The 25,958-nt window shown below is 44.7% G+C and overlaps 2 protein-coding genes across 15 annotated transcripts in view; one reads left to right on the top strand and one right to left on the bottom strand.

The window, feature by feature from the left end:
• LOC144129167 (LETM1 domain-containing protein 1) overlaps window positions 1–25,958 on the top strand; it is a 369,791-nt gene that overhangs the window by 168,543 nt on the left and 175,290 nt on the right. The window lies entirely within an intron of this gene.
• LOC144129165 (histone-lysine N-methyltransferase eggless-like) overlaps window positions 1–25,958 on the bottom strand; it is a 120,007-nt gene that overhangs the window by 3,332 nt on the left and 90,717 nt on the right. For 8 of the 14 annotated variants that reach the window (XM_077663126.1, XM_077663128.1, XM_077663132.1 and 5 more), the window contains 8 exons: window positions 25,741–25,884; window positions 23,626–23,943; window positions 21,273–21,403; window positions 17,847–17,912; window positions 10,391–10,641; window positions 5,049–5,120; window positions 2,315–2,478; window positions 1,130–1,218 (listed from right to left, as the gene is read on the bottom strand). In XM_077663126.1, coding sequence (XP_077519252.1) covers window positions 1,130–1,218; window positions 2,315–2,478; window positions 5,049–5,120; window positions 10,391–10,641; window positions 17,847–17,912; window positions 21,273–21,403; window positions 23,626–23,943; window positions 25,741–25,884 — 1,235 coding nt within the window. The remainder of the gene's footprint in view (window positions 1–1,129; window positions 1,219–2,314; window positions 2,479–5,048; window positions 5,121–10,390; window positions 10,642–17,846; window positions 17,913–21,272; window positions 21,404–23,625; window positions 23,944–25,740; window positions 25,885–25,958) is intronic. The other 6 variants (XM_077663130.1, XM_077663134.1, XM_077663129.1 and 3 more) reach the window with 1 other exon arrangement.

Consider the following 25,958-nt stretch of genomic DNA (forward strand, 5'->3'; position numbering starts at 1 on the left):
AATGGAATCTGGAGTCCCATTTGTGAAAAACCTGTTCCCCCTGCAGCTGTTTCGACACTGCCGACCATCTTCATCATCATGCAACAGGACAGCCCCAGTTGGGCGAGGAGGAAAGTCTCCCTCATCGGGGAAGCGGAAGCAGCGACGGAAGCGCCACCTCAAAGGTTACGTGGAACTCCATGGAGCCGGTGAGACTCTCTTCGGGTTCCAGCCAGCATCACGAGCGGTTGCAGCTGCACGCTCTAGTCACCCTTCCGCGGCAGGCGCTCGGAGATCCGTCGTGCTTTGCCACTGGAATGGTTCCAGGCAGCGAAGCGAGCCCAGGAAACACGGTCTCCTCACCTCCCCCAGCAGATGCTTGGGGATGACATTGCCCCAAGAATGTGGCGCGCACAGGAAAACATAGCTGCCATTGTTGGCGCATACAAACGTTCGCCGCCGATACCTTTGAAGTCAAACCCCTGCCCCAGCCAATACGTCGAAAGCCCTTCTTACGTAGCCTTCTACTTCCGAGGAATGCCTCGTTGATGTTCTGTAGCTAGCTGGCTCGCTCTGTGTATTATTTGCAGATGTAATAAATGGCACACAAGTGTTCACGCTTTGTCGTCCCTCCCTTTGTTCCCTCAAGCACGAGCCCCTCCGCGGTTAGCGAACGGAAACACTGCATCCGCGGAGTGGGAGTGCGGGCCAGAAGGCTGTCCCCCATACTTCCACACATTTCAGCCAATAAGCCGCCGCCATTCCGTGCGTGCAAATTTTAAGGCTGTCAGAATTCCCGCACGCACAGGGTAAAGCACAACAGCAAAGTGATATTTGCGAAGTAGCATGCAGGAAGACTGCCGCAGCTGCGATAACAGCTGAGGCTGTATTGCGTGGTTTCTATGGTAGCTTGAATGGGACTGGTTCACAAAAACATAGCAGCCAGAAAAAAGCAGCACCTGGGAACCCAACAGCAGCGTTCTACTGTATTAAAGAGAGCTTCAAACGGGGCACAAATTGAAACCTCACTGGTTATTCACTGGAGCGGTTTGTTCATACTGCAGCACTGCAAATTCTCAATGGAAAGGTAACAGCACAAAGCAGCACAAAACTTTCTGATGGCACACAAGTTAGAGCAACAAGCACTTACCTAGCAGCAAAGAAAGACACCCATGGGAACCTTAAGTCGTGGGTGTCCACGAACACATTCTGGACAAACACATTTGGTGAGCAGCTATGCTGCAAGAAAAAGAGAACAAAAGCATTGTGTTATCTGAACCCGACACATTATCTCAGCCGACATGCAATATCCAATGCTCTTGTACGACAACTACTCAACAGCAATAACTAAGCGAACTCAGACACGCTACAACAGTACAATCGCATGATGCGCAGTGGAGCTGGCTGGTGCATCTCCTGCCTTGTGCTGTTTATTTTCTGACGTGCACATATTACACAACCAACAAATTTGATTACGCTTTTCTTGCTAACACAGTACTGTAAACACATTATTGCGGCTCGACTGGAACATCTAAGCTTGTATTAGATATGCAAGAACTGCTGGCCTCTCCTAACACCCAGGATCACGCTCTCAAGATTTGTCTTGTGGCTTTTACGTATCACCAAAACTGAAGTCAGGGCCAATGATCAAGAGAAAGGAGAGTTACTGGTGGCGCCAGTTTAAGCAAAAAATTAAGGGTGCAGTGCACCCTTTGCTCCCATCCCATCTGCCTTCCCTCAGGCTCCCAAGATCAGCATTTTGGAACAGAAACTTTTAAAGACAATCAGTTTCAATGGGCACTAATTACCAGCAGTAGTTCCACAAGATATACTGAAAAACTTGTGGCTGGACAGTGGACACACTCTCAGTCACATAAATGGCTAAATAGCAGAACAGCCTCCAGCAAGTTTTGTTTAAAACAGCAGCACGGCCGAATGGTCGCCTCTCAACAGGTGATGAAAACTACTACACCACCTCTGCTGACAACAGCAACAGGCTAAGTGCAATGTTGCAGCCTATTCGACATGCCTAGAGAAGCAATTGGCACAACCTTTGAGGCCAAGGTCAGACGTCATGCATAGAAAAGAAATTATGCAAGGCATACTGCACTTCATAAAATAAGACAAATTCAGCGACATCTATAAATGCCCTCTGCCGCAACGGGGCACAACACTGGATGTTGTGGTGTGTGAAAGTGTCAACAAAAGTGATCATGTTGAATGATATGCAGCCACCAATATAACAGGCTCGAATAAGAAAACTGCACTGGTTCTGAATGGTGATCCAAGCCGGCATGCAGCAAGCACCCATCTCTGCACACATCCCACAACTTACATTTAAATAGCGACCAATGTTTCCACAGTTCTTGGCATCCATGATGTAGCAGTACTCTTCATTGAAAAAGCTGCGAGTGGACGGTAATCGTGGCGGCTGAGGCTCTGTGCCCTCAGTGGGGCCATCGACGGTCCCAACTTTGGCCTTGACCATGTTCTTGTCGCCTGGCGCCAAACATGCATGCAAAAAGAAAGCATAAAACCATGTAAGGCAAACCAAACTGAAAACCAAAATGTTCTTTTATTGCAAATGGTTTGTTATGATGCACAAGTTGAACACACACATATCTCAGCATCAAAGAGAAAAAATTTACAGAACAATGGCGATTCCAGTTCTTAAAATCTTCAGTTCACACGTGTGCCACACATGCGTTCTACGTTTCAGCAACAACGTCGAGGATCACTCAGAAATGGCAGCTCCATGAGCACTGTCCTTTTGGACTAACTACGATGGGTGACTCGTGTGTTGGCTAATAAATCTGTGTCACTAGTGAACAGGCAAGTGGCAGTTTCTTAGTGAAATGTTACCACAGTGTTCTAGTCAACTGTTTTCCCGCCACTTTTCATGCTGCTTTACTTAAGTTATAGTTGGCTTGCAGGCATAAGCTGAGGCAAACCTCTAGTAAAAAAGATGCTTTGAGGTTCCAAATTTTCATTCCTAAGTGATAACCTCTAACACAAGTTCTGTACTGCAACATGGGCGACTATATAAAGTTTTGGCTGCAAATAGCCACATGCCATGCTTTTTACTTTTTTGCCAGTGGTGCTGAAGAAGTATCAATACCAAATCGACCAACGTGCCAACCTCTAACTGGCATTTCTTTTATGGTCTTTATGGTATTTTTTTATGTCATCGAAGACTTTGAGGCCAAGATGGACAAATGCGTGGCAGGAGAAAAAGAGGGAGATAAAACGTCTATTAAACAACAAAGGATGTCTCAAGTAGAATGGGTGGCATCCTTAATTCAGGATGCCAGCAAAATACGGATCACAATGCTGATGTGCATGAACATGAATCATTCGAACAAGCCAGACATGTTAATCATTGGCAAAGCCAAGAAACCACATGACTTCACCAAGGTGCTCTCTATGACAGTGATGTACGTGAGTAACAAGAAGGCATGGATGATGCAGGACATTTTTGCCAAGTGGCTCGACAAAGAGATAGTCCAAGGGAAGCGCAAGGTGCTGGCGTTGCTTTACAACTGCGGTGCGCATCACGTCAAAGCACACTTGAGCACTGTCAATGCTTTGTTCCTGCCCCAAACAACTACCGCCAAGCTGCAGCCCATGAACAAAGAGGGTTAATGCCAACTTTTGGCCCACTACAGGTGCTGAGTGATAGAGCACCGAGTAATGAGCACCTCCTGATCAATGTCTGCACTGCTGACAACGTGACTGACATGAAGGTCCCTTTGGTGGATGCAATCTTCTTCACAAGCAGAGCCTGGAGGGACGTGAAACACCTGACCATCACCCACTGCTTCGAGAAAGCCGGTTTTTCCCAAAGCAGCAGCATGGACGTGATGCCTGCAGAGGACAAGCTGCCACGGCCGACATTGCTGCAGCCGCCATGACAGCCTGCCTAGAGCAGCTCTGGCAGTGCTAGTGGTTGGACCTTGCGCCTCTAGGTCTGCGCCAAATAGACTGTTTTCGCCAACGACAATCTAGTTGCCATAGAGGAGTTGATACCTGACGAAGTTGTTGGAATGGAAGGGACCGCAGTGGACAGTGCCTGAAACAGTGACTGCAACGGAACTCACTGGCTGTGCCCCTAAGGCAGTAGCCTCTACAGCAGCCAACGCGGTGGTTGACACTCTACGGATGTTCCTCGTGAGTCTGGAGATCGGCCAGAACTTCGGTTCGCTGTTGGACGACATTGAGGACGTGATCCTGAAGGCCATACTAATGAGGTGCGCTCAGGGAATGCTGGACCACTTCTTCCAGTGGCAATAAATCAATTTGCTCATATCCGTATTTTTTTTTTTTCATAGTCCAGATATACCAAATAGCTGATATAGCAAAGTGATTTCCAATTCCTGCCGGCTTCATTATAACTGGGCCAGACTGTATAACCACAGTCGCGGTTGTGGCATGCAGGGTTCTATCTTCTAGTCGTTGGCTGTACATAAGCTGGATGGAACAGTGTTTTAGCCACAGAATGAAGGGGACTGTCAACCACGGTTTCATGAGATAAAGATTTTGGGCAAAAGCAAAGATACTAGGGCAAGGGAACTACTGGAGGCATTTCATATAAGGAAAAGAGGCGTATATTGTGTTAGCGATACGTCTGTGAATTTATACAAATCGGAGATGGCATATCTTGAACGGTTCTGTTGATAGTGGTGTATGTGATCTGGTGTCTGCACATGATCGGGGTTTTTTCCTTATATTTGCTGCGCTACCGGTGAATAAAGTTAGATGAAGTTTAACGCTAGTCCTGTGTGCCTCTATTCTTGTGTTCGTCTTGGTCGCGCTACAGTTCTTTTGTTACAATGAAGGGGACACTGTCCATAAATGCAAGCGCCTCTCAATCCTTTCTAACTGTAAACATAATTAATGGTTCAAAAAGTACACTATTTAGAAAAGGCAAGAGTCGCTTCATTTAAACATTGACATGCAATGTGTATTTACTGGAGACGAAAAAAAAGTGGTTATGGACGAGTTTAAAAGCTTCTGACACAAAAAGTATAGCATGGCAATTGTGACGCATGCACATGGGCATCGGTACTCACCGGTCTGTTTCTTTTGTTTCTTCAGTGCCTTTGCATTTTCAGACTTTGTGCCAGGCTGGTTGTCCTCCCCTGCTACAAAGAAAAATTGGGACAAAGATTCAACTCTCTATTAGCAGACAATGAGTACCAGCACAATAACTTTGCATCCTGAAACACATTAAGTTTTAATGCTCTCAAATGCACTAAATGCTAAATGAAAATGTAACTCTTATAAGCAAAAATGGTCTAATGGCTTTCAAGGGCAAGGAGATAGCCCACTAATTAGGTGCTCACTGTGCAATACACAAGGCACCAATTTCCGGTTTCAAGCACAGTAAAATCCAAGCTTTCCCAGTTTACAATGAATGAGATAGCAGGAACCATCACCATGCCATTATTATCGTATAAACGCATGTAAAAGCTGCACTTTTTTTTCCAGATTTGGGGGCCAATTTTCGGGGTGCGGTCCAGGCACGCGATGTGCGAAAAACAAAAAAAAATTTTTAAGTAAAAACACACCAATCAGTGAATCAGCGGCATTTATTCTACGTTCAATTGTCACTCGTGAAGTATTCCAACTCTGAGCTGGTGCTGTGCTCTGGTGCATGCTTATCCCTCAAGGGGGCGCAGCATGTCCGCTGTCAACGCGTAGCCGTTGTTCCGCACTTCCATCACATAGCAGAGCAGCTCTTCTTCCAGTTCGGGAAACTTGCACGGCTTGCCTCGGAGAGCACGCTTTTTGCAGCAGTGTGTTCCTCAATGCATCCTTTTGGTTGCACCATCGTCGGACGCACTTCTCGGTCACGTCGAATTTCCTACCCGTCGCACACTTGCCATGTTCGAGAGCAAACTCTCCATGTAGCTATTAGCTCTTTCGTTGCCACGCCACTAGGCATCGATCACTGGTGATAAAAAAATTCAAACTGCTATGACAGCGTGACGACAGCTATTACGAACTTGCCGAGTCATCTGGTTTGTTCACACATTGAACTTTCATTTCCTGCGTAACTTGTATTTTTGCCAAAAGTTGGTAATTTCTGAAATGCGCTTGAAGTTGACGGTGCGGCGTCGAACGCTCCGAGCAAGGCGTCAAAGTCGGGAACAGCGCACGCTCGAAACAACCCTGTTGCATGTATTTTTGATGCATCGAGTAGCAGGGACTCTTACGACGATGTTGCAATGTCAGGTTTTGTTTCCGAAGCTCAAACAGTGCAACCACAGCTCGAAACGCTGGTTTTTTTTCTTGTTCCCAGACTGTTTGCGCGAACCGAAGCGCTACAATGCAGCCGCTACGGTGATGCTGCGCCATTTAGTTTGTTCTTCAGTAACTACAGTTTCGTTCTCAGCGTAGACTGCAATTTTCTCGTGACGCGCGAATCTTTTAAATGCCCTTGGAGCAGACGCTACAGTGTAGGGCACTCCCAGCGCGGCAACAGTGCGCGCTTGCAAAAACCCCACTGCATGTGATTCTACTGCATCGCCAGCATATATTTTCGATGCATCGAGTGGCAGGGTCTCTGACGATCATATTGCATTGTCAGATTTTAATCTAAGTGCTCAAAACTTCGGAAACTTAGCTCGGAGCGTTGGCCTGTTAGTTTCGCTATCGGTTTCCGGCACACTTATGCGAACGGTGCGTTGCTATGACGCATATGAAGTCTCTACGATGATTCGGTGCCATCTGGTTTGTTGTTCAGAAACTAGTTTCATTTTTCTGCGTAGATTGCAATTTCCCCACAAGGCGCGAATTTTTGCAATGCCGTTGAAGCGGAGGCTAAAGTGTAGGCTGCTTCAAGCATGGCATCGAGCACGGCGATGGTGCGCACTCGAAAAAACCCCACTGCATGCAATTCTACTGCATCGGCAGCAGCAGATTTTTTTTTAAGCGAGATTTATTGCCTCAGGGCATCAATGGGCAAAGGTGTGATGAAGGATGCATCGAATAATAGGGCCTCTGACGATGGGATTTTGGTTCGGATGCTGAAAAGGTGCAAACGGAGCCAGGAACATTGGCCTGTTAGTTGTATTTGTATAATTTTTCTCGGTTTTGCCTGAAATGATATTAGTTGCTTTTTGCATTTTTAAAAAGGGATGCTTATCAAGCTTTATTTTGACACATAACACAATACTTCCTATTGCTTTTGTGTCACTGTAAAAATCATATCTAGGACACACTGAAATCAGCCTTTTCAAAGAGCGTAAAGAAAAAGATTTCTAGCTCGAAAAGTATTTGCATTATAACTTTTACATTTTAGTGCCAAGTTATAAAAAGAATTTGAATCATTTAGTAATTGCTAGAATTTTATATACAATTATTTTTCCTTTTTAATTTTTTGTTTTTCTATTTTTTGCACTTAAAACAAGTATTTCTGTTGAAATAAATTTGATAAGAAAGCGCATTCTATTCCAATCATTGTTATGCATTTTGTATACTTTTACCTATCATGCTTTTTCTAGAAAAAATGTTTGTCTGAACCTGATGAAAAACAGTCCTTTTTCGTGTTGTAACAAAAGAGTTAAGGTGCTTGCCCATCGTGCCAAAATTGCAACGCTCGGCGGCAGCACACAAAAGCCACAACTACAGTGAACTAATATGCTACCACAATTCCCGTGCCTTTGACAGCCACAAAAAGCTGGAGCTGGTGATACTGATGCCGATATGGATAGGGGGAGCTCGCAGCGGAAGAAGTTGACGATGATGAGGATAAGCCGCGGCCACGGTAGCCATCTGTGGGCAGCAGTTGGAAGCTCCTGTGTGCGTGCACAGCCTTTTCCGCAATCAAGCACTTCGTTGCTCGCAGCCGGAGCTTATCACAGAGGCCACTGCGTGTGCATTTCGAAGACTATTCCCGCGTTGGTCATGGAAAGTTTCGAGTGCTGCCCTTACGTGGATCTTTTTTTTAAATGTTTCCTTAGGGAAAACAGGGTGCGGCCCATGCACGGGTGCAGCCCTTACAAGTGTTGATAGGAAATGTTGCACCAAGCCACAGGTGTCAATTCTTTCCTTATCACGAACAAAATGACTGGTTTTGACTGTTTTTAATTCTAAATTATTTCTTCGAGTGCCAAATGCACTGTGCATTGTAAAGAATCAAACTGTAGCTTATTGATTATACTTCCGAACGAAAAAAATGACAGAGTTGTGTGCGCAAAACTTTTATAGAAAAATTATTGATTAAATATGCTGGTAACACAAAAAACAACAGAAGCAAAAAAACATAAGCAGCTACACCGAGCCAGAAGTTGATTACCAAAAAAGAATTTAAATATGCAAAACATTCCACATGTTCTTAGCTACCATTCATGTCATTTTCAGCTGCATACATAATACACCGCACTTTCTGTGGCCTTTCAAGCGAGGGACTATGACTACTGTGCCAGTAGGGAAAGCAGTCGTATGAGAATGTGACGCGTAGATAGATCTGAAATATGGTGCACATTATAATTGTTCCGAGTTCAGTTCATGTTTTTTACAGCACAGCTTGCAGTCCTTTTCTCCCATTTTTTTTTTCTCAGTGGGTAGGGAATGGGTTTTATGGGTGGAAAAGGGGCGTGGCCTTCCTTGAGATCATTGCAATCAAAATTCTGCTGGCACATTTGGTAAAATACCTTGTCAGTATGTTTTGCAAAGACCCTAAAGCACCAAATGAAATCATTTTCATCATTTACAAATCAAGCGCACTACATAAGATACATAGTGAACGGTAAAACGAAACATGTGCGAGCACATGCTGACGTCCCGGGCCTTAGACAAGTCTCGCTATTGGAACTCTGCATCTAAAGAAGGACTGCATCAGACCCGTCTAAAGTGCTCAGTGTAGTCTTCCGACTTTGAGAAGTAAGTGGTGAAACGAATGACATATCACTGACTGGCAGACTTTGTACAGTCAAAGTTTCATTTTTCACATCGCCTCCTCACATTAAAAAATGAAGAAAAAAAACATAGAACCTAAGAGTTGGTGTTATAGAAGCAAACTAGATGGCGCAGCTTGTCCAGGAGCGCCGAATTAAATTTTTGGCAGCAGGTTCAAAACATCGGAGTGATGGCTTATGGCGCTGTAGCGAGAGTTAGTTTTTGATTGTAAACTATAAACCTTACGTTTATACCAAAAAAAACATGCTAAAAGAAATTAATACAGCCCATCGTCCTCCATCCAGAGCTGACCTTCTGTCCCTCCATTTCACTAACTCTCCTGGTCCAGTTCTTCTCATTAAAATATGCCAGTAATCTAAAAAAATAAGCTCACCTGATAACCTGCACATTTCACAAACTGTAAAACCCCAAAACAAAGCGTGGCTCAAGGCACACTTGCAATTAATTTACAACTTTTTTTTTCCCACCACTTCTATATCCAAGAACAATGGCCCATGTGTTAAGAACGCCACACTAGCCAGAGCTTACTTTACAGGGAGGAGAGATTATGAGCAAAGAGGCGCAATAACAGCCTCATTCAGTGCAGACACCTAAGCTGTGCACCGAGAAAACAGACGAGAAGGTGAAAAGGGGAAGAACCAGACCAAGGGGGCTGCATTTCCATGGAGGCGAAACCTGTGCTGTGCCATGTCAGTGCACATTAAAGATCCCCAGCTGTTCGAAATTATTCCAGAGCCCTCCACTGCTGCACCTCTTTCTTCCTTTCTTCTTTCACTCCCTCCTTTATTCCTTCTCTTAAGCTGTTCAGGTGCCCACTGAGATATGAGACAGATACTGCACCATTTCCTTTCCCCAAAAACCAATTTAAAAGAAGAAAGTAAGTGAAAAACAAAAGAACTTTCTTAATGCTTACATCATATACTAGCCTAAATGAAAAGAACATTTTATTGCTACACATTTTTTTTTCTTCTCAGGAACTAAATTTTGCAAATCTGTATGCATCACACATACATTTTCATCAGGGATGTATTCAAATTTTCTAATTCCAAAATACACTGAATTATAACAGCTAAATTATTCAGTTAAACTTTCAGATATTTCCTGTCTGGGTTCTTGAATGATTTAAACTCTGAACAGTTCACTGTGCTTATGTGGTCTCTAAGGTTTATGTCCAGAGAGTTTCAAAGCTCAGAGGCAACGTTGCTATGCTGATGCCAAACTATACAAACTGACGTAACTTCTCTAAATGAAAACTTGCCATGCACAACTGTTCACAGGGTGGGTCCACCTACATAGTTTGCCCAGTTTCATAACATGCGCACACCAGTCTTTACACACCTCTTTGAAAGGTAGCCATGAAAGAGACTGCTTATTACAACTGCTGCTGCATATGCTACAGTCCAGACAGAGCTGTGTGCATTTCTGGCATCTAACGCAGTTAGCGCTCCATTTCGGTTTATCAAGTGATGAGAGTAAACAGCATAAACACCTGTCTGGTCACAAGGCTTGTTATCTTTGGTGCTCTTGGTGTCCGACGACTTTCTGCATGCAGACTTCTCTGGCAAGCCTTCCTTGGCTTTGTCCTTGGCATTGTTCTCCTCCTTGGATTTTTTACTTGGCTTCTGGCTTCCGTCACTGCTGCCACTGTCACCATCCTCATCCTCATTGGCCTTGTTGCTGTCAGAGGAGTCATCGGCCAGCGATTCCACCCTCTGTTTACACAGCCTTGAACTTGGCTGCCTGAAGAAATGCACAGACGAGAAAACACACTCAGAGATACAGCAGAACCCCAATGTTAAGGGGGGAAGAGGGTCTTAGAACAAAATTTTTGTTAATGAAGTCACAATTATGAAATCTTCGGGGAACATGTATTTTTGCGTGCTGATTCCTAATATGGAATTTATTTCATGTGCAGCAATTTCTTGAGCACTTATGCAATATGTTAAGTAACTTTTTGTGGAGAGCTTTCAAGAAATCCTGCTGCAAGGAACTTGCTAGAATTTATGCCATTGGTTTCTCGTAACATTAATCTATGCATTAAAGCTAAAATTATCATCCTGCCTGTCACATAAGCTGAGTTATAGAATTTTGAAGTTGTCACTTCAGAAACAGGAAGACAAATTTTTCTTCCAGTTTGTGAAGTACCAAGTTCAAAACTCTGTAACTCAACTTCTGCGATAGGAGGGATAATAATTTTACCCTTATTGCATAGCTTGTTGTCAAGACAAGCGGACGGCACACATTCTAGCAAGTTCCCTGCACCAAAATTTCGTTAAATCTCTCCACAAAAAGTGACATAACATATTGCATCAAGTCAACAAGGACTTGTTGTACATTAAATTAAATTCCATATTTGGAATCAGCACGCAAAAATACATGTTCCCTGAAGATTTCATAATTGTGACTTCGTTACTAAAAAATTTTTTTCCAAGACCAGCTTCCCCCCTTAAGTTTTTCACAGGACCATGGGCAGAGAAGCTAACGTGAAGAAATTGTATGCCGTAGTCTGCCAGTTTTGTTTTATTTTGTTTTTTTTTTACTTCTAGTAAGGGCAGCATGCTTCTTTAGAATGCACAGGGCTTTGTGGCTAAAGTGATTCTTCATGCACACAATGTCCTAAATGTGCTGCAGTGGCTCTCACTCTACCCCAACAGCTGTTGCTGGAGGGGAGGCCGCGTGAAGCAGACGATGCTCAGCCGCTTTAATCCTATACATGTCGCATGTACTGGAACCTAGAATTTGTGCCTTCCGTTGTGCGTGCTTGCGCCGCACTGGTGATGGAACTGCACAGGCAGACACTACGACATTCTTTGCATCCGTAAAAGTGCTTGGCAGTGCCGGCAAGTTGCACCCTTGCTGGAAGCCGCCTAACACGGTGGCAGCAGAGTCACGCTTTGGAAGGTCTGCCGTAGCCTTCCGAAAATGCTAAACCTAGGCTGCCAAAATGCCCAGACACGGTAAAGCACTATCGCAAAGTGAAATTTGCAACATAGCATGCAGGAACGCTGCAACAGTTGCGACGTGATGCATTGATTTCTAAGGGAGCATGGGCAAGACTGGCTCACGAGAACAAAGTAGCCGAGAAAACGCAGCACAAAGAAATTTTAAGCAGGGTTCTACTGAACAATGTTTAGTGAAATGCAGACCACAATCCCGAGTCATAGTGAAGTTTTTTTGGCACCTAGTCTTAACAGCTAGACAAAAATCTTTTTTTTTTTGTTTTCGTAGCAATAACTAGTGTCACAGAATGAAAAAGCCAGCCTCCCTCAATTACCTTCACTTATACAGTCGATGACCGAAAACTTGGACCCTCTATTTTTTAGACATGCCTAATAATTTGAAATTACGCTAAACCTAGTCTGCTAAAATGCCCAGACACAGTGAAGCACTATCGCAAAGTGACATTTGCAGCATAGTATGCAGGAACGCTGCAACAGTTGCGACGTGATGCATGGATTTCTAAGGGAGCATGGGCAAGACTGGCTAACAAGAACGTAGTAGCCGGGAAAACGCAGCACACAGAAATTTTAAGCAGGGTTCTACTGAACAATGTTTAGTGAAATGCAGACCACAATCCCGAGTCGTAGTGAAGTTTTTCTGGCACCTAGTCTTAACAGCTAGACAAAAATCTTTTTTTTTTTGTTTTCGTAGCAATAACTAGTGTCACAGAATGAAAAAGCCAGCCTCCCTCAATTACCTTCACTTATACAGTCGATGACCGAAAACTTGGACCCTCTATTTTTTAGACATGCCTAATAATTTGAAATTACGCTAAACCTAGTCTGCTAAAATGCCCAGACACAGTGAAGCACTATCGCAAAGTGACATTTGCAGCATAGTATGCAGGAACGCTGCAACAGTTGCGACGTGATGCATGGATTTCTAAGGGAGCATGGGCAAGACTGGCTAACAAGAACGTAGTAGCCGGGAAAACGCAGCACACAGAAATTTTAAGCAGGGTTCTACTGAACAATGTTTAGTGAAATGCAGACCACAATCCCGAGTCGTAGTGAAGTTTTTCTGGCACCTAGTCTTAACAGCTAGACAAAAATCTTTTTTTTTTTGTTTTCGTAGCAATAACTAGTGTCACAGAATGAAAAAGCCAGCCTCCCTCAATTACCTTCACTTATACAGTCGATGACCGAAAACTTGGACCCTCTATTTTTTAGACATGCCTAATAATTTGAAATTACGCTAAACCTAGTCTGCTAAAATGCCCAGACACAGTGAAGCACTATCGCAAAGTGACATTTGCAGCATAGTATGCAGGAACGCTGCAACAGTTGCGACGTGATGCATGGATTTCTAAGGGAGCATGGGCAAGACTGGCTAACAAGAACGTAGTAGCCGGGAAAACGCAGCACACAGAAATTTTAAGCAGGGTTCTACTGAACAATGTTTAGTGAAATGCAGACCACAATCCCGAGTCGTAGTGAAGTTTTTCTGGCACCTAGTCTTAACAGCTAGACAAAAATCTTTTTTTTTTTGTTTTCGTAGCAATAACTAGTGTCACAGAATGAAAAAGCCAGCCTCCCTCAATTACCTTCACTTATACAGTCGATGACCGAAAACTTGGACCCTCTATTTTTTAGACATGCCTAATAATTTGAAATTACGCTAAACCTAGTCTGCTAAAATGCCCAGACACAGTGAAGCACTATCGCAAAGTGACATTTGCAGCATAGTATGCAGGAACGCTGCAACAGTTGCGACGTGATGCATGGATTTCTAAGGGAGCATGGGCAAGACTGGCTAACAAGAACGTAGTAGCCGGGAAAACGCAGCACACAGAAATTTTAAGCAGGGTTCTACTGAACAATGTTTAGTGAAATGCAGACCACAATCCCGAGTCGTAGTGAAGTTTTTCTGGCACCTAGTCTTAACAGCTAGACAAAAATCTTTTTTTTTTGTTTTCGTAGCAATAACTAGTGTCACAGAATGAAAAAGCCAGCCTCCCTCAATTACCTTCACTTATACAGTCGATGACCGAAAACTTGGACCCTCTATTTTTTAGACATGCCTAATAATTTGAAATTACGCTAAACCTAGTCTGCTAAAATGCCCAGACACAGTGAAGCACTATCGCAAAGTGACATTTGCAGCATAGTATGCAGGAACGCTGCAACAGTTGCGACGTGATGCATGGATTTCTAAGGGAGCATGGGCAAGACTGGCTAACAAGAACGTAGTAGCCGGGAAAACGCAGCACACAGAAATTTTAAGCAGGGTTCTACTGAACAATGTTTAGTGAAATGCAGACCACAATCCCGAGTCGTAGTGAAGTTTTTCTGGCACCTAGTCTTAACAGCTAGACAAAAATCTTTTTTTTCTTTTTCGTAGCAATAACTAGCGTCACAGAATGAAAAGGCCAGCCTCCCTCAATTACCTTCACTTATACAGTCGATGACCGAAAATTTGGACCCTCTATTTTTCAGACATGCCTAATAATTTGAAATTATTCACGGCACCAAGACATGGTCTATACAGCCAATGTATACGAGCACCCGAAATTTTGGACGCACTGCAACTAATTGCTCGATTTATCGGACCTTGTTCACATTCACCGGCAATAGTCAAGCTGCCATATAATGTGTACAGTGGAACTTTGTTAATTCAAACTGCAAGGTGGATCAGAACTTGATTAAACAAAATGAAATTCTACCTAGAAGGAAGCCTCTTAAATAGCAGGGCTAATATTCTCCGTGAGTTAGCACATTGCAGCCTCGTAGTTTCAAATCTGTACCTATATTGGACAACGTCCACTGCATAAACTGGAATAGTAGCCACAGTTTGGTGGAACTTATCTGTGCTGCCTATAGCCCTGAATATGGGAAAAGGTAACAGCAAAGCGTGTGGGAGGTGTACGGCTTTATAAAGGCGGTGAGCATGAAAGAAAATGGTGGTACATTTCAAAGCAAGGTACACATATCTGAAGTAAAATGCAACGCAACACTGACTTTTATACCATAAAACTGTCAACAAAGGCATCTTAATAAGACGCAAGAAACTTTTCAGAAACCTCTCAGAGTGCATATCACCAGTTACGATACCGATTTTGGCTCTAGTTACTAGGCCTAATATGAAGGCCAATGCCAACGGGGCGCTTGTTTCGGCCATTTGTCGGTTATTATCAATTAGCCATCTTTGCCTTTTCGCTCTGGACATTTTGTACTATGGGTGCAGCGCCGTTCCTACAACGATATGTTCACTTTTACGTTTATTCTTTGTCCCAGCCCGTGCATTCAGGGGCGACATACTAAAGACAGTATAGCCATTGTATGCAGAGTTTGTAAAAACAGTCACCATCCTTCATCTTCACGGCGCGCAGCGTGATTTAGTCATAAGGAGGTTCAGAAGGTGGAAAAAACCACTGACCACCTTACACTGACATATTGGCAACTACAGTGCAATCCACTTACAACGATATTGAGAAAGCCGGAAAATCCAATCATCATAACTGATTACCATTATATCCGGGCCCGCAAAAAAAAAAAAGCAAAAAGAACACACCCACATATTCCCCCATGCATGACGGTATTACCCCATTCATGTAGCCACCACCACTGAGCGCTCCTGTAAAGGGCACATAGAGTCTTGGCGCTCTGCTAAGTTCGAGGCAGCCACCGCCACTCCCTATGGAGCTCTAATCAAAAAAAAAAAATAACACCTGGTGGCTTTACCATGTTATTGGCCTGCAGCATCTTGGCGCACATCTTGGCATGCAGCCAAGGTCTAAGCTGCGGACAGCTCGAAACGGCCAAGAAAAGCTAACACTGAAAAAAAAAGTAAATTCTCAACCATCTCAATGACAAATGCGGGGAAGAGGGCGGGTCCGTGTGTCTTTGTTCAGTCCTTGTTTAATTTGCGCTGTTCTTCTTGAAAATGGCATACCAACTCGTCCAAGCATCAGTCCTAACTGGGTTCAAAGATGTCGCCTTGCGCTTAGCCAGTGTCTCTACCCAGTTCAAGCTGCCACCGCGGTGGCCGAGTGGCTACGGCCCTCGGCTGCTGGCCCAAAGAGGCAGGTTCGATCCTGGCCACGGCGGTCCGATAAAGGTTAAATTCTAGAGGCCCGTGCACTGTGCGATGTCAGTGCACGTTAAAGAACCCCAGGTGGTCGAAATTTCCGGAGCCCTTCACTGCGGCGTCTCTTATATATATATATATAGACACACACACACACACACACACTGTTTATTTTTACATAGGTGCAATGAGAGAATTGATAAATCTGAAGAATTTTATTGTTATAAGCGATATACCTTTATATCTGGTATCGTTATTAACTGGATTACACTGTAGCTAAAGTAATTTTTTTGAAGAAATTTGATTTTTCAAGCTGCCTGATTTTTCTGAAGTTTTCACGGTCCCTAGAGTGTCCGAAAAATCAGTCGGCGACTGTACATAGCTAGCACCAACACCACAGCAGCCACAATACTGACAAACCAGGAGGGCACTGAGGGAAAGCACATATTTCTATAATCTGCTTATCGAAACCTGTCGTGGCCTGCACTGCCAAACCTATGCTTTGTTCGCCATCATTGCACCCACGACATCAGAAGCTATTTCAGACTACCGCTTTCAAAGCTTGCTGTGACAAACCATCTGTTTGCACTACCTGGCCTTGTTTATAGAGCAAAACCTTGGTAACTCGGACCCCCGTGAATTCAGACTGCCAACGTATTCCCGCCAAACACCTAAGCAAGTCTATGGCGTCAGAAGCTCGTTAATTTGGACGCCCAGGGGCTGGCATCGGCTAATTGAGATTGCCTCCCAAAGTGGCGCCGTGTCTAGGTATGATCTGCTCGACAAGCAATCGTCCATATCTTTGTCCTCGGGACTGAACTGCAGGCATATTGCATTGTTTCCCATGTTTTCAGCACTTCGCCGCCATCCTGCGACGATGGCGGCTATCGGCCGCACATATCAATCAGCCAGCCAAGGCCACCATTCAGAACGATGACTGCTGGGTCGTTTTAGTTTGTTTTAATTTTGTTTTTCAAACACAACTTGCGACTCAGGCCCGAATGTGCGCTTCCCTTTCTTCTTTTCGTTCACACGGCATTTCCGCGCAGCGGGCCTAAACTCTGCGCGTGTGATGTGCTGTTCACTTCTGAGGTGAAGCCTCCTCACACGCGACGCCACATGCGAAAAAACCCCAGCGCTACAACGTCATACACCGAAAGAAGCCGTGGATACCCTTACCACTATTAAGCAGTTCTGGTACTGACATTACCAACTGCATTCACGAATTAAAGCATTTGATGAAACGGCGAAAAGTCGCCGTTGGCGCGTAGTTTTTGAGATGTCCATTACCAAGGTTTTCACAAGATGAATTTTACTTTCATGCTAACTTCAGTACTCGTCAACATGTCTGTTCACTGACATGCACCACAGCTGCAAAGCACGTATTTTCTTTTTGCTTTATTTTCCCCTGTTCTTTAGTTTCTTTTGTTTTTCTTGCCAATACCTCTACACACCCTGCCCTCCTCTTAATGCTCCTTGAACCTTAATGGTAAATACATTTATCAATAATAAATTAATCAATCACCCCGAAAGGTGGCTGGATTCAGCAGGAATTGTCCACAGAGTCAGGAATAGAGATGAGTGAATACGATCCTTTTCCCACTCCTTTTCACTGCTCCCTATCTGCACTTCTTGTCAATGCATGGGAACCAGTACACTTCATCATGAACACTTTCTTTTTCCGCTTATGTCTATTTCTCGGGAAAGGCATGTACGTACCTCATTAAAATGCTTTATCTAAATGCTTTAGTTTCAAGCTTCACACTATCTATCCACCACGACTTAGCCTGGAAGCTAAATCTCAATGCATAGCTTGCACCTCTCACTGGCACCTGCTTCCAAGGTCATTTCTGATGCACACTATAAAATAACCAACTTGTGATGGCACTGCAAAGCACCAGGAGATCCAGTATAATTACCTAGGGACATCAGCAGCACCAGAGTCATAATCAGAGTCAGACACGCCTTCACGAATGTCTTCCTCACTGAAAAAAAAATTCAAAGGTTCATCAGTTCTAAGGCATTTATTCCACAATGTGTAGAAATGATATCTGGAACCCTATGTTTGGCTGCTCAATATTGCCACTCAAAACATAATTTCCCACCCAAAATGCCTTGTCCAAGACTCGAGAAACCCAAATGGTCAGTTTTCCAACAGAAAACAACAGGTACTTTTTTAGAGGCATGGAGAAAATTTGGTACAAAGTGTAGCAACAGTTAAAATTTGAAATAGCAAAATACCGGACTTCACAAATAAACACCTGAGGGACCATGGCATCACTTTCTGTTTCAAAGATACACATGGCATGACATAAGATACACAAAAATAAAGTTGATAGTATTTGTGGTGGCAAAACCACATGAAAACATGCATGAAAACAGCAAGCAATGTGCTCAAGCTCACTGTTTTGAGGAATACCATTCATGATATTCATTAGTCTGCATTAAGAAGCACTATCTCAGTAATATGAAGGATGCTAAATTCATCTGAAACAAAGAAATCACTGCTGGTTGTAGCACACTCTGAGGAAAAGAGTACACAATTGTGCACGAAGTGCCTCAAAGGATTTAGAAGTAAGTCTGAACATCCATATACAGTCGATGACCAGTTTTTTCACTCTCCGCAAAAATAACCGAAAAATCGGGCAGTCCGGAAAATCAAGTTTCACTGCAAAAATCCCGAACCTATTACCAATATGCCCGAGGAAGGGGTTAGTTGTACTGAACACATTTTGAAGCTCCACAGTACGAAATTTCACCGCGCGTCATATGCACAGACAACGGGCGGCGGCCGCTTTCACGAGCTCGGCCTGGCTGTACTGCCCTCGGCATGTCGCTGATGAACGCACGGGTTGGAACAAAGTCTAGATGGGAAAGCGAACATGCCGCTGCGGGAACTACGCTGCGCCCGCAGTACCATGGGCTCGGAACGAGAACACGAATATAGCGAAACAATAAGAATTGAGAAACGGCCGAAGCAAGCACTCTGTCGGCGTTGGCCTTCGTCATTAGGCCTAGCTACTAGAGCCAAAATCGGCATCGCATCCGGTGATACGCATTGTGCGGTGGCTTGCGTATAATGAGAGGCATCTTGCTTGTTATGGAAACACCAGTTGTTTAGGTTTATGATAGAAAAGTCAGAGTTGCAGTGCGTTTTGCCGCAGGTACTCTGACCTCGCTTTAATAAGCGCCACCATTCCATGCTCGCTGTCTCTGTGAAGCCATACGCCTCCCACGCGCTTCTCTGTTACCTCTTCCCGTGTTCAGGGCCAATAGACTTGGCACAGATGAGTTCAGCAAACTTGGAATGCTGTTCAAGTTTGTGCAGGGGAAGACGTTAAACGGCAGCACGAATTCAAAACCGCGCGGGCGCAATGCGCCGACTCGTGCAGAATTTCAGCATCACAACTTAAGAGGCTTCTTTAAGCTTGAATTTAAGTTTGTTTGATCAAGTTTTCGATCGATCCTGCAGTTAGAATTAATGAGATTCCACTGTACACATTATATGGTGGCTTCGGTATTGGCGGTGAGTGCGAACAAGGTCCGAAAAATCTAGCAGTCAGCTGCGGTGCATCCGAAATTTCAGGCACTCTTATACACTGCCTCTTTGAACCATGTCGCGGTGCCGCGAAAAAGTCCAAATACCGTGTTTACACGATTGTAAGTCGACACGAATGTATGTCAACCCTCCTAAATCACATTTCCGAAAAATTAAAAAAAAAAAAAAACTTCCGAGGTTGCTTAAGCTTGGCCTTGAATGGTTGAACACGATAGCATTATCCAGCGGCCGCGTTTTATCGCCACCTGCTACTGGTTGCCGCGTGCAGGCATGCCCGTGGGCACATTCCGAAACGAAAATGTATTAGTCAGTGGACTACTCGTCCACACTTGCACCATCGTCCTCACTAGCACTGCCATCGTGATCGCTGCTGCAGTCCCACAGCACGTCGTTCTAACGTCGTCGTCCAGCGAAATCCAGCACTTCGCAAACAGCCACATCACGACATCACATGGAAGAGTTGAAAATTTTCCTCGCTGCAGCTGCCACACCTATGTTGCCCGTTGCGAACATCGAACTTGCGGCCCGGCGCGCGGCTATTCGTTTCTTCGGCGTCAAAAATGGCAGCCATCTTGAATGTAGCCGTGAACGAGCGCCGGTCGCATGCCTGACCAGGAGCACAAATGATGACTGACGAAGCACTACATTAAAAAATTGTGAAACGCGGCCGGCAATAGCCAAATGCATCAGAGCCAAAGAGAAACTACGCGTGAATGGCGTCTGCTCTTCTGTCGGCTATCGACACTCCCTGGCACCGCAGCTGTTCCAAGTGGGGGTGCCGCCTCGATTGGAACAGTGGCGCTTCCGTCAACTATCAACGCTCCCTTGAGTGCCGAGTGCGCATTTGAAAGTAAAAAAGAAAACTTGTTGGATGCTTGAGCTTCCCTTAGAACGCAATTCTGTCATCGGGCCGCCGCCGCTTATCAGCAACCGCAGTCAGCAGCCACGTGTGGGGTGCCAGTTTGCAGTTTATCGATAGTCGCCATCGGTCGCCACCCGCACGAGCGGGGAGGGCATGCCATTTCTGCAAGTTGAAATAGCAGCTGCTCAAGGCCAGCACCAAGCGCGACGTGACGGCCACGCAGCAAAAATGCAACCACGCTGTGGCAAGCCTAGTATCTCGTTTGTCTCGCCTTTACTTATGGGGTGATGTTTTCCTTTCGACTGTAAGTCGACCCTTCCACTTCGGATTTTCAAGTTTTAAAAAATAGGTCGGCTTACAATCGTGTAAATACGGCAATCAAGCATGTCTGAAAATCAGGCATCCGAATTTTTGGTCCTCGACTGTACAGGAAAGGGAAGCCAAATACAAAAATTTCAGATTTTCTGTGTCTAGAGAAATATAGCAAATCAAATTTTTGATGAGTTACTGTCGATATCCTATCTACAAAACTTATTAATGCTATAAATTTTATTAGCAGCAATAAAAAAATTTCAATACTGAACAAAGACAGTAATGATATGGAAGACAATTTCTTATTCCTTTTCCAGTTATGTCTACTGCCTTCCTTAGCCTGCAAACAATTGCATTTTATGACTTGTGTCACTCACATAAGTAAGGCAGTAAAGGATGCATATTTCAAGTCCAGATCAGGTGCAGGTCAAAGACAGTGACACAGAAAGCAAAAAAAGTAGCTATAAAAAAGCGAAGGTAAGCAGCGTCACCATTGCTTGTAAGTAATACGTGTACACTGCACGTGAAGAAATGCATTACAAGGTACTTGGTTTGATGCAGCAAAATATTCTATCACATCCAGAGACCATTTGTTACACGTTTCATACTTACTCCACACTCTCATCAGTGTCCTCTTCATCTGAAGCTCCAACGACATCGCTTTCGTAGCCTTCCTTCTGCTTCTCCACCACTTCTATGTGGTCCAGCTCAGCAAGGTATTCATCACCATACTGGTTGCCATCCTACATAACACACACAGAAAAACATAACCATTGCTCAAAGAGAGTGCAATATTTGATAATGCAAGCAGTGCTTTTGATGTCTTTCTCTGGTTACGCTTCTAATTCAAAGCAAAGCAAGCTTTGCCTAACGTATAACTCTTCGAACAAGAAATGAATGTAAATTGACACCGCAGGTAACAAGCATGTAAATGTACTCACACAAAGCTTATAAGCTAACGCTTCTGTGTGGCAAGATTTCCAAGTATACGCAAGTACCTTTCGTGGAGCAAACCTCAGAACATATTTCAAGTAATTTTACAACTGCACTAATTAGCACTCCTGCGAAGATGGGGCTGCCGAGTGTAGCATCCTGCACCCCAGATGCCATGATAAAATGGAGGTGGTAACCGATACATGCCATGACGTGTGCAAGGTGTTGCCGCATTCAGCAGACACGTTCAGCGGATCATCCTGAGTGCAAAAGTTGAGCGACGTCGAAATGGTGGAGGCTACCAAACCTGACAGTTTTCAATGCAAATGCAATAAAAAGTTCAGCCTGTTGCTATTTTGAACACATTTCATGAGAACAAAGTGAGAAAACCTTTTAAACGCGACGTGAATTTCATTGTAGCAGAGTTCAGGTGAGGAGAATTCTGACCCTCCGAATCCTTTCAATGAACACGCACTGCACAACAAAAACGCACCATTTTTTTAAAGTAAACAACTGCCTAAAGACATTGCTCAATATAAGTATATCTACTGTGAACAACTCTGCGAATATGTTCCACCCTAATCCCAATACTACATGTCATACAGAGCTGAAACGTATGCCGCGAGTAGATTATGACAGTGATTTAGTTTTAATGACGCAAAGGCAGCTTTACTAAAAAAATCCCATAGCTAATGCATTTCTGGTTTGCTTAATGTGCGCTTAGTGCGCTGACATCGCACAGCTTTCTTGCATGTCACCTCCATCATCAAATATCCATTTTCCCAAGCATATCAAATTTGCTTGATTATAATGCGCCCACAAGTGTAATGCCTTCGAGTAATGTGCACCTGATTTTCATGCTTCGATAAATAAATTAACCTTTTCTCAGTTGGAACAAGCAACATTAATGCAACCACACTAATGTCAGGATGACGTGAACGGTGCCCCCCCTCAATAGCATTTCTGGCAGATGCCTGTTTGCCTCCGAAGTGAAAATCGTGCCTTTTCACAAAGTTCATAACGAAGCAACTGCTGGCTTTGAGCTCCATTTGCAGCAAGGCTGTAAAAAGTTATACCCCTGCTACAGGGGTGTTTCGAATGCCTTCCAACCAAATGTCATTCGACTCAACTGCCGCACTTACGCTGCTACACGAATTTTCTCAACGGCATTAGGTTCAGATGACATTCGAGTCGACGGAGCTCCACGGAGGCATTCCAGATTTTGGAATGCCTTCCAAACGCAAACACAGCCCAAACCGACCAATAGCAGTCGCCGCCGCCGCCGCTTCACCCCCGCCCACAGCCACGCGAGTGCTTTCGGCTCTGTGGCTGCCCCTTTCGATACCCACTGCTCGCTTTTTTCTTCTCCTCTATGGCCTAAGATGTGCCATTTCTAAAATCTAACTATTAACAATTGAGAACGGTCAAAGCGGTCACTACGACACAACTGCAGCTTCACCCATTCCGCTATCCTCCATTACATCGGGCCACCTGCATGCGCATCGCATCTCTTATCACAATGACAGAAAACGAAACAACCACTGCACATGAAGTAATTAAAGGTACTGTTGTCGGCATCATAGCATGATGCAGTGCGAAACGTGCATGTGCAGGAGCAGCACCGCAGACTGATTTTATGCAAGGCCTAGAATTACAGCGCGCATGTTTTGGCTGCGCGCTAGCAGTCGATCATATGAGAAAAGATTAACTCATGTGACAAATGACGGATGCTGCCGTCTGGAAATGACGCAATGTTTGACAGCAAGTTCAGCCAAACAGAAAATGTTGTAATTACAGAGTGCTTAGGAGGTTTGAATACTTTGAACAGCAAAAGTGCAATGCAAATCGAATCCAACCACAAACACTATTCACAAACTACTTGAAATTTCAAACATTTTCTCAGCCACTACCTTGTACCCATTAGTAAACCAATCGGTACGCAGTGGCCTTGGGGCCAACGGATATGCTCAAACCACTAGGCTACCACTAACGTATATAATATGCAATGAGTAGGCCCACGTCCAGCACTCACTTCATTGGCAGCCTGCTCTGTGAGCAACTGCCCGGAATAGACACAGATGAAGCTCCCCTGGGGCAGGTCGTCGAGGCAGCGGATGCCCCAGCCACGCTTCTCGGTCTTGAACACCTGCAGGCGGCTGCGCAGGCCATTCTGCACCACCCGGTTGAAACAGCGGCGAGAACAGTGGCACTGGGAGTTGCATTCGTACACGCCTGTGACATGAGGCTCCAGAAGCCGCCGATGGTGGTAGCCTGCATCGGGATTCCGGCCGCTAGCCAGGGCTTCCGTCGCCGCCACAGTCAGCTGCTGGCAGCTGCACTTCTCTCGGTCCTGCAAGCAGCAGCAAGTTTGCAGAGCTCGGACAAGTTCAAAATAGGAAGAAAGCACTGCTCTGAAGGGTTTTAAGGAGTGCATTCAATGAAATGAAAAGTAATTCAGTGGCAAAGTCTGGCCTGTTCCTGGGACCATCAACAAAGTGATGCTACTGAAGAAACCAGATGGCTGAGCTGGACCTTGTGGCCTGTAGAGTACAGGTCACAAGTATTAATATGGTTGATGATTGAATAATGGAGCAGGAAGGAGAAGGAGCCCGACAAGCAGTGCACCAAAGACGTGGGATATAGAACAGCTAAGCTTCATATAGTAAACGCATCTCAAAATGGTAGTAGAGTCCAATTTTTCAAGTAACACAGCAAATTCTAACAAGTTCAAGTGTTTTCACCCCTCATCTCAAAATGGTCTTACGATAAAATCACGATATCTCTAAATCCATCCCGTGAAAACACGGTGGGCCATCAGCCAGCAGCTTTACATGGTCTTCTGGCCACAGCATGACTCAATAAGCAAGTTTATGTTAGCTATGCACGCCTCTCACCTCTGACCTACGCTCCCAGCCCCATGTGCCTCTTCATCCACAAAAGGAAACACAAAGCAGGTAACGCGTGTCACCTGCTACTTGACAAAGAAACTTGGACAGACTATAAAGTAGGCATGTGCGAATTCGGTTTAATAGTAAAGAGTTCGATATTCGATTCGATCCAACTGCACGGCATTCGAAATCTCGAAGTGTTCATCTTGAGCGAATAACGTTTTGGAACTCTTTTGCTTCGTATGGTTTGAGTCCAGCGCACCACCTCTGGGTTGGCACTGTGGTGTGCACATAACCGAAGCACTGACACCGCGCCGCATGCATATGCTGACGTCAGTCTACACATGCTTGTGGCAACAGATACGCTAGTGTGCACGTGCTGATTGGTTCCATCGGGGCAGGTGTGCAAACAGCAGGCCGACACATGGTGCCTCGTGCCGTGCTCAGGGAGTCTGCACATATGCAGTGGCCCCCCGCGGAAGTGGATCACGCTATGATAAATCTCTCTAATCAGAGGATGCGTGGTTCCCTTGAATTCCACGGAACGAGTCTGAGCTGAATGCAGGTGCCGCAGCCACTCTTCTCCGCATGAAATCCACTAAACGAGCATGACGCCACAAGCACGAAGGGGAGCTAGCACGAAACACAAGATAGGTGCCTCTTCTAACGCCTGACGTGGGGTGGCACTGGGCGCGCGGTGCACAAGCCTAGCATCATGGGGTCGCCGTTTAAAAGCAGCATTCTAAGCAACAACGCAATCGCAATGAAGAGCAGCAGTTGGAGGCCACACATACAGGTCTCACACCCCACAGATACGTCGGCACCACAAGAGGGCCGGCTCCCCCAAATCCTGATGGCCATTTTTGCGGAAAGTCGGCACAGCAGCAATGAGTGTGACAAAGCTTCAGTGCATTCTCTCTTTTCTTTCATTCAATAGCCTTAAGTATTTTAAAAATACACGATTTTGAAAATACTTGATGTGCCGCTGCCATTCAAAGTTTTCTGTGCGTAAGAAGTATACGAAATATTTGCTTCGAAATTACTCGAACAAGATTACTATTTGCTTCGAATTCACTTCAAACCGAAAAACCACTATTCGCACATGCCTACATATAAGCAATGATAAGCCAGACTGTTCCATCATTAGGACCCTAGTACTTTACCCTACACCATAAGGCCACAGGCAATAGCTGACAACATAAGCTTCCCTGGAAACAGCACAGCCCTTTCCAAACCTGCAATATGTTCAATAAATTTACCTGACAGTCATCTTCACAGTCGCAGCCACACAGGAATTCTTCATCCAGGTTGAGGTTCACCCCTTTACCAGCGTAGCGCTCGGAAGAATACTCAACAAATGCAGGATATGTGTCATCAACGCTATTTACACATGGGACGATCACCTGCAAATGTAAAAAAAAAATATCGCTTCAGATTCAAGAGCAGTTATTAAATTAAACTAGTGATACAGGACAAG

The sequence above is a fragment of the Amblyomma americanum genome, chromosome 4, assembly GCF_052857255.1.
Source record: "Amblyomma americanum isolate KBUSLIRL-KWMA chromosome 4, ASM5285725v1, whole genome shotgun sequence".
Classification (NCBI taxonomy): Eukaryota; Metazoa; Arthropoda; class Arachnida; order Ixodida; family Ixodidae; genus Amblyomma; species Amblyomma americanum.